The sequence below is a fragment of the Onychostoma macrolepis genome, chromosome 09 (genome assembly GCF_012432095.1).
Source record: "Onychostoma macrolepis isolate SWU-2019 chromosome 09, ASM1243209v1, whole genome shotgun sequence".
Lineage (NCBI taxonomy): Eukaryota > Metazoa > Chordata > Actinopteri > Cypriniformes > Cyprinidae > Onychostoma > Onychostoma macrolepis.
Window position 1 is genome coordinate 35,521,147 of NC_081163.1, and position 9,393 is coordinate 35,530,539.

A 9,393-nucleotide genomic window follows, 5' to 3' on the forward strand; every position below is an offset into this window, starting at 1 on the left:
TCCATTAAGCCTTAATAATTCTGCAGAAGATTTCCCATGAATCTTTGTGGGTTCTCTCATTTTAATCATGAATTTATATTCACCAGGAGCCAAATCTGTTTAACAAAGTTTGACATGATCAAACTGACTAAGAAAAGAAGTGGGAAAATTGCTTTATCTGTTTCTTGTAATACAGAAAACGGTAAAAGACAGATTAAAGAGTGATCACGGAGCTTGTGTCTTGTTCTCTTTTCTTTTATATTTGGATCAAAATGATGAGGCCCAGACTAGTGTCTCACATTTCAATCAGAGCTGATTTAAACATGTAACTATCAAAAAAAAAAAAAAAAAAAAATATATATATATATATACACACACACACATTATTTCCACAAAGGATGCTTTCCATATTTTTCATAATAGTTTGTACACTATTATGTTTCTGTAAGATGAATTTTAATGAATTATACATGCCTAATATTTTATGCCAGATTTGTGCTCAGTTGTCTTTAATGCCAATTAATGACAAGTACATTAACAAAGATAAAATGAATGAATGAATACACAAGCAAAAAAATACATTTGTATTGTATATAATCTAATAAATTTGTCATGTTATTTAATATTATCTCAAAACCTTACTTGTTCTCAGGCGTGGGTTATTTAATATTGGCCTGCTTGTCATTATGTGGCCTAGTTTAACATGGATTGAACATAAGTTGAGTGTTTTGTGTTATGTTTTAAGGGAAATCATAGTGTGCTGTGAAGTGAAATTCCACTGAACACATGAGGGCAGCAATGAGCTGAGCACGTTGTCTTATTTTAGTTATTTTCTGTTCCTGTCAAGTGACATGTTGATGACTTAGTGGCATGTGATACAGTCTAAATAAATGTATGAAAAAAAAAAAAAAAAAAAAAAAATATATATATATATATATATATATATATATATATATATATATTTGTAAATGTGTTTAGGCTACTAATAAAAATAAATATTTGTGCTGGTGAACAGCCTGATTCTAAAATATAATTTTAAGTAGTGGAGAGCCATGATTTTTCACTTAATATATTTTGTTAAAAGAATCTATTCTAAATGGTCCTTGCCTTGTGTAGCACTGCGTCTTTAAGGATGTGGGCGGGGCCTATCTCTGTCTGGATGCGCGGGGGCCCAGCGTCTCACTGGCAGACAGTGTGAAGACAAACGGAGAGAAGTGAAGGTAAGCCGCGGCTCACTTCTGCTTTCTCCGTGTTATTATTAGAGAGCTGAGGTATAGAGGCGGCGGCGCACACCAGAGATAGCATTAAATAATGACACCATTCTACAAATAGGAGCGAGTCAGTGTGTCAGGCTCTCAGTGAACCTGTTGATGAATATGATCTTATTATCATACACTGAGATGACTGTTTGACATTTAACTAGTGCATTTAAATCTTCATTCATAAATGCAATACGTTTGACTGAATAGCTTTTTTTATAGTGCCATCAAGTTGAGAGTATGAATGATTGTGAAATATGAATGTTTCATTACAAATTGTATTATAAGCATAATAATTGAGATTGAACTACCATGAATTTCCTTTTTATGTCTTGATAGTTTGCATGTCTCCTTTTGTTTAGTCATTTCAGACTGTTTCTGTGAAAAAGATTATAGCAAAAAGATTGTGTCCAAGGCCCTAACCCAACTCCTAAAACCCAAAGACAGTGATTGTTTCATTAAACTGTCCTTCCATAATCCAAAATCCGCCCCTAAAATCAGTTTGATGCCCATCTGATTGGTGATTGGTTAATAGGAAATGTTCTCCCAGCAAAGAAACACATCCTACTTATCTTAAAGGGACAGATCACCAAAAAAGAAAAAGTGTCATCATTTAGCCTACTCACCCTCACTCATTCCAAACCTGTATGACTTTATTTCTTCTGCGGAAAATAAAAGATGATATTTTGAAGCATGTTGGTAACCAAACAGTTTTGGTGACCATTGACTTCCATTATATGGATAAAAAAAAAAAAAAACACAACATAAAAACCACTGAGACATTTCTCAAAGTATCTTATTTATTTCTTTGTTTCATTTTGGGTGAATTCATAACTCATTTTATTATTCTAAAACACCAGTTTCAGCAGGTGAAAACCATGGCAGCTCCATTCAGATCACTTGTGGAAGATTATCCAAGATACCTCAAATCTTTTGAGCTTTTTCTGGAGCGCTCATCAGAGCACCAGTGCATGCAGGACTTCATTCATAATACGCTACCAGACATACTGGCAAGGTGCTTTATCGTTCTTGATGAATGTCATATTTTATTCATTTAGCCTGTCCTAGATTTGTAATACAGAGTGTGCCAGCAGATTTAACAATGACAAGATATTATAATATTATCTTGCCTTTATTATGTTCTCTCTCGCTCTCTCTGCAGCATTGGAGGGGGGAGATCTGTTTTCAATGTAATGGGAGTAGGGAGCGGAGCAGGTATACTTTTCATAACGACTCAATTATTAACACTCCATTTGTATCATCATTTCATACAGTATATCAGATTTTAATACCTAACAGAGTTCTCCATATTCATCTAATTTCCAGGTGAGATTGATCTAGAGATGCTAGCTCAACTACACCTGAAACATCCACATGTCAAAGTCGACAATGAAGTTGTGGAACCAAGCAATGACATGCTGCACAAATATAAAGGTACCAGTCATTTTATTGATGCTCATATAAGCTAACCATATATGCTTTTACTATTATACCAATGATTGGCTATTCATGCTGTTTTCTTTCTGTTTAGTTCGAGTGTCAACAACTCCAGATCTTGATCATATAAACTTTACATGGAATAAGATGACGGCATCTGAATTTGAAAAACATTGGCAAGAGAAAAACCCTGGGAAAAAGATGGACTTCATTCACATGATACAGGTTTTGAGCTGCCAACAAGTTATTGTTTTAAAGTTGTGACAAAGGAAGTAGTGAAAAAAATGAAACATATGCATAGATGAATCGTTCACAATAAGTTCATAATAACATGAATTTGGAAAAAAGATTCATTTTAATTTCATGTGAAATTTTCATTCATTTCATCAACTTAAATTGATATTACACGCTTAAAAATAAAGGTGCTTCACGATGCCATAGAAGAACCTTGTTGTCTAAATGGTTCCGTAAAGATCCTTTAACATCTGTAGAACCTTTCTGTTTCACAAAAGGTTCTTTGTGGCGAAAGAAGGTTCTGCAGATTATAAAAAGGTAAGAAAGAGATGGTTCTTTAAAGAACCTTTGACTGAATGGTTCTTTGTGGAACCAAAAGTGGTTCTTCTATGGCATCGCTGTGAAGAACCTTTATTTTTAAGTCAATTAAAGTGATATTATTGAGGTCTGGATATTATCAGACATTTTTTGTTGTGTTTGCAGAATATTAATATCAGCCTGTTTAACAGATGCTGTACTACGTCAAAGATCCAGAGGCCACCGTCTCATTTTTTCGGAGTCTTCTACACAAAGATGGAAAACTCTTAATCATTCTGGTGTCAGGTGCAGTAAATGCTGTTCAAGTTCAAAACTTCGCCAAAGTGCAGAACCTAAATGATGTACCTTTTAAGTAACTACACCTTTTGCTTAAGTGGACCTTGTCTATCAGGTTTAGCTCAGCTGTGCTCAGGGAAATGGAGTGTAAAATCAGTCAAAAAAATGTTAAGTTGTTTAAGCGTTTCACATTTGTAGGGCAGTACAGTGGGTTCAAAATCAAAACCAAAACAAACAAAAAAAATGTGTCTGTTCGGTTTAATGAAATGACCTCAATGACCTCAGTTCTGCTTCCACTTACTGTAGGTGAGAGTGGATGGGGAAAATTATGGACAACCTTTAAAGAACAACTCTGCTATACTGAAATCAGTCAGTGCATTACTACAGGAGATATAAAGACCTTCCTAAATACTGAGGGCATCCCCTACCAGAACTATGAGCTTCTGTCCCAAATGGACATCACAGAGTGCTTCACTGATGGAGACCAGGTGGGAGAGCTGCTGCTGGATTTCCTTACCGAGGTCATAGAGTTCAGTAAGAATGCTCCTGAAGACCTGAAGAAAGGAGTGCTGGACTTACTGAGACATCCTGACTGCAGCAAAGAGGTGGATGGCAGGATCATCTTCAACAACAACCTGGGAGTCTTAGTGGTTGAGCCGTAGCTCCAAGACTTCTTTATATCTCACCTGCACACCAATATACAGTGCTTCTCAACCGTTTTGACTCTGAAGCTCCTCATTGTCAATAATATTGAAAGGCCCGTGACTTTTAAAGCTATTCATGATTTACTGAAGGTTTAAGAATAATGATTCTTAAAAATGATTTTTTTTCCTTGCAATTTCTGCATTTTAAAAGCTTTAAAAACTAGACAGATGTGTATTAATTTATACATGGATGCATGTGATACATTTCTAGGTCTAAAATCACACTTTTAAAATCAGACTACCTCATATATATTTTTTCAAGCCCTCTAAAAAAATGAAACATTTGCTGAGGTGGTGAATTAAAGATTAAGATTAATTAAGAAATATATTGATTTTTAGTAGTGCTGTCAAGCGATTAATCGCATCCAAAATAAAAGTTTTTGTTTACATAATAAATATGTGTATACTGTGTATATTTATTATGTATATATAAATACAAAGTCATGCATGTATATATTTAAGAAAAATATGTTATGTTTATATATTAAATATATATAATATAAAATATAAATATATAAATGTTTATACATGTAAATATTTTCAAAATATATACTGTATGTGTGTGTGTCTTTACATATACATAATAAATATACACAGTACACATACATATATTATGTAAACAAAAACTTTTATTTTGGATGCGATTAATCTTATTTTAAATCATGTTTTGGCCTCCTGGTTGAGAATAAATGGTTAAGGAAATACAGAATAGCTGTATTTTCACATTCTTAGAAATGTTCTGAAACATGGGTTATTATAACAATAGCATATATTTTAATGAATTTGTTCAAGAGCCTTAAACCATCGTCTCCTTTTTCAAGGTAATTGCTGTTCTAAAGAATGTAATATTTTAACATGTTATTGTTATGAGTGAACAAACAGGAAAAGGAAAACCATAGAGAACAATGCACAGTTTATATTGCATCAACATCAAACAAAACTGTTTTAATGAAAGCCTATGTAGGTGACGGGTCATGAAGAGACCTTGTAGCAGTAACTCTGTACGTACTTTGTGAAACTTGTCTAAGCAGCAAAGTACAACTTTTGTATACTGACTTATTAACTCAAAGGGTCACAGAGTTTATGATTTTACTATAACAATCTGTTTGATGAAAGAGATGAGATTGTATTGTTTGGTGACTAGTTGTGTTGTGACCTTATACCTCATTTAGTTTTGAAGAGATGTTTAATGCCTAACCAGACAGGAGGACAAAGGTTGTATAGACACATTTCAAGAGTAAAAATACATATACTTGAAAGTACTACCAGAGTTATTTGATTATGGAGTGTAGAGGGCTTGTTAAAATAGCATCATGGAGATGTCTATTTGATGTCTGCATTTACATCTGCAAGACGTATTTTTTTGAGTGTTTGCTCATCTACAATACGTCTATAGGATGTTTCCAGTCAGATGTCAAATAGAAATTAGGTGTCTTAAAGATGTTTATGATTTAGAATGTATGTAAAACTGACATCTTAAAGACATCTGTCAGATGTTTGTACAAAGCAGATGCTTTCCAGATCAATAATCTTGAACAGACATCTTGCATACTTACGTGTGCTATCTGGGTCCCTTTGTGTTTGCTTACAGTAGTATTGTAAAGTAACTTGAATATTGTCTTGTGTCTATCAACATTTCTGTATGTTTGTCCCACATGACAATAAATCAAAACCTTAACCTGACTTGACTTGATTAACTTCAACAGAAGCTTGAGTGTCTTTTGAGCCATATTGTACCAAACATCCATATAAAAAACACCACACTGCATGTTAAAAGTCATTTGTGTCTCTGAAAGGACATTCGGGGTTTGTATAATGAAGCAGCTTGGTGAAATTCAGCCGTGCTATAATACTAAAGGAATAAGTTAAGACAAGCCTGTCTTGAAAATGTCAGAATCAGACAGCACTGAATCTGGAGGACATTGACACAGAGGTCTTTGTTAACTGCAGAAAGACTGAATTAAACCAGCTTGACTGAGTTTATATTCCAGCCCACACATTTATCAGCTGAAAGGCTCAGCCAGAGAATTATCAGTGACTGTCTGGCATTTATTGTTTGTTTGTTCATTTAAAAAGGATGAATGCAGGGGCGTAGCGTCTGGGTACGCAGGTGCATAGGCCCAGGCAAATTGGGGGCCCGCCGAGCCGAGGGGGAACTTTTAATTGAAACAAGGGAACGAACGAATATTGAGCCCTGCACGGGCCCAGCCCTTGTCCGACAGTTTATCAGAATTATCCGACCGAGTCCAAATCAAACCCGTGTCTTTTTTCTCTCTCTCTCTTCCCCATTACACAGCTGCTGTTGCAGCCATTCAAATAGTTCAGAATAGTTTTGGTGGTTACATTTTGTTTCGTTTCTTTATTAAGTTAATTTAGAAACATGATTAGAACATTTTATGCTTGTTAATTTATTTTTTATTTTTTAAATACCAAGTGGCCAGTAGTGAGTTGAGCATAGTTTAGCCTTCTCAAATAAACTTTAAAAAAAACTTCATGCATTTCAAAATATAAAAAAAAAAAAATAAGTTAAATGTTTGATAAATATCCAATCGTTTGTGCTAAGAGTGGAAGCTGAAGCACTTTGAAGTACATGGAGACTCTAGCGCGATCACTTTTTCAAAAAATTTTCTTAATAAGAGTGGAAAATTAAAATACGACATCATTTTTCCTCATAAAGGTAAGTGTATACTTCATTCGGAACTGCAAATAGTTTTATTTGTGTGCACTCACAATATCAACAAAACGTTGTGCTTTTGTAAAATAAAGAAAACAAACAGGGTGGCTTTCTGCAGTCTCGATCTTGAGCAGGATTGCTTCACAAAAACTGAACCAAAACTCAGCAAATACTTGCCTCACTGACATGATAAATATATTTATAGAAGGCTATAAATTACTTTAAAACGAAATAATTCAAATCAAAAATTAAAAACTCTTTCATTATGTAAGCCGTATAGATGCATTATTTTATTTTATTTTTTTAGGGCCACTGTGCCAAGATTGCATGCCGTACAAATAGCCTACAGTGGCATTTTAGTGTCAAGTCAAGTCAAGTCACTATTATTTGTATAGCGATTTTAACAATGCAAATTATGTGAAAGCAGCTTTGCATCAGCTTGATATTAAGCTGGGTGGCTTTACATCAGCTTTACAGTATTTAGACGGGGAAATAGTTTGTCGAAATAGTGTCATTTTCCTCTGGCCAGACAAAATCAGCAGTTTAAATCTAGGCTAAACCAAAGTCAGATTGTGCAAAGGACACTCTGAAAAATACCTAAATAAATAAGATTAACGTCATACTGTTTTAAGAATAAAGTCAAAATTACAATAATAAAATCATGTTATATTGCGTGAAGTTAATGTGAAAATTACACCTATACTCCGGAAAAAAAATAAATGCAAAAAAAAAGTCTGTGGAATCCAACCTGTCATTGTTAACACGAAAAACAGCAATAAAACGCAGGCTTATAGACGTTTTTGAAACTCTAATTGATCGATTTCATGAGACATTCGTTTGTATTAAATTGTTCTGGGGTTTTTTTTCCAATATGCATTGAAATATTTATTCATGTTTATTTCGTGCTGCAAATATTAAAGAGGAAAATATCATTGATTCACATGCATCTATCTTGAAGGCGAATATAGCTATCTCACTACAAATAAAAGAGCGCAAAACACATTTATTGTTTGTATTTCATCTTAAAATTGACAGAAGGATGAGACTTTGTGTTATAATAAAAGTAACAAAGTACAAAGCTTATTGCTTAGTGGCTTGCGTGCTACAATGAATGAACTTGAAAACGTTAAATGTTATTTCCAAGCATTTATACCATAATTAAAACAGCTTGTGAATAGTCACGTAGCGTTATTTACGTCAGAAGAATCAACAATAAGTTAACCAAGTTGGCACCCATATCGTTTGGGGGGGGGCCGTAAAATTTTTTTTTTGCATATGTGCCCGGGGCTGACTTGCTACGCCACTGGATGAATGGTAAATTCATTTTACTATCATTACCATCATATACAGATTGATCAAAACAATTTGAAATATACAATTGTCTTCCTCTACCGCTACTGGACTGAAACTGGATGGTGCGCAAGAGGGCAGCTGTGTAAAAAAATAAATAAATAAAAAAATAAATAAAAATGTAAATAGGCCTATAGTGTTGGTTTTTCACTTAAACTATCAGAGCACTTAGAAATCGAACCGCGATCCACGTGGACTTTTTGCTAACACTCATTCCTGCTTTATGAGCTTCAACGTGAGTCACGTGTATGTGTTGAATTTAACCAAATGCATTTTTATGTTCTTCGGCAAAAAAAAAAAAAAAAAAAAGTCATACGGTCTGGAACAACATGATAGTGAGTAAATTACTTTTTTATTTTTTTAGTTTTATAGGATTAATGTATTTTAACATAAAACGCAATTTCTGTTGGCCTTCCTGATAGCACAAGCACATCACGGAGACATCTATTTGATGTCTGCATTTACATCTGCTAGATGTATTTTTTAGTGTTTGCAGTACGTTTAGGACGTTTCCTATCAGATGTCAAATAGACGTTTATTTGATGTTTATGATTTAGATTTTATGATTTCCCAGATAAAGAGCAGGTGAAAACCATTCAATCAATGTAAAAAAAAATAAAAAATAAGTTGATTTGTCAATGTTAATGACACCGAATTATCACTTTTGCACCCGTGATTAATGTTGAATAAATGTTGAAATTTCAACAAACCATCATTATTGTGATCAGTGTTTGCTTTAGTTGGGCTCTTGACTCTTGCTTTTCATTAAGTTAATTATCTTTCAGTGCTTGCAATAGTGTTCCAATATAAACACATGCATTAATAAAGAAAGAGATGTTTTAAAGTTTGCGTATATTACTTTTTGTGATGGGTGTCAAGCTTTAATAAAGTTGAGAAATAATAAATAGTGTTCAAGTTGAGCTTTAATTACTGATTTAAATGTTCTGTTTCACAAATGCAAAGATACATGTGGCAAAATATTTAGAAAGATTTAGACATCAACACTCATCATACAAACCTCAACAATGGTGACAATCATCAAACTAATTCAGATAAACAGATCAACTGCAATGCATGCTGGGAGTCATGAATCAGTTTTGTACATGTTTATACCCAGCATGCATTTCAGTGTAAAATTTTGTTTTGTTGATTGTCACCATTG

At 33.8% G+C, this 9,393-nt stretch overlaps 1 protein-coding gene across 1 annotated transcript; it reads left to right on the plus strand.

Annotated features, from left to right (window-relative positions):
- The first annotated feature begins 1,159 nt into the window (after window positions 1-1,159).
- On the plus strand, window positions 1,160-4,546 carry hnmt (histamine N-methyltransferase). The gene is made up of 7 exons (XM_058787635.1): window positions 1,160-1,199; window positions 2,099-2,253; window positions 2,401-2,453; window positions 2,565-2,672; window positions 2,770-2,900; window positions 3,419-3,512; window positions 3,810-4,546. The coding sequence occupies exons 2-7, from the start codon at window positions 2,117-2,119 to the stop codon at window positions 4,163-4,165; spliced, it is 879 nt and encodes a 292-aa protein (XP_058643618.1). The 5' UTR covers window positions 1,160-1,199; window positions 2,099-2,116; the 3' UTR covers window positions 4,166-4,546.
- The last annotated feature ends 4,847 nt before the right edge of the window (window positions 4,547-9,393 follow it).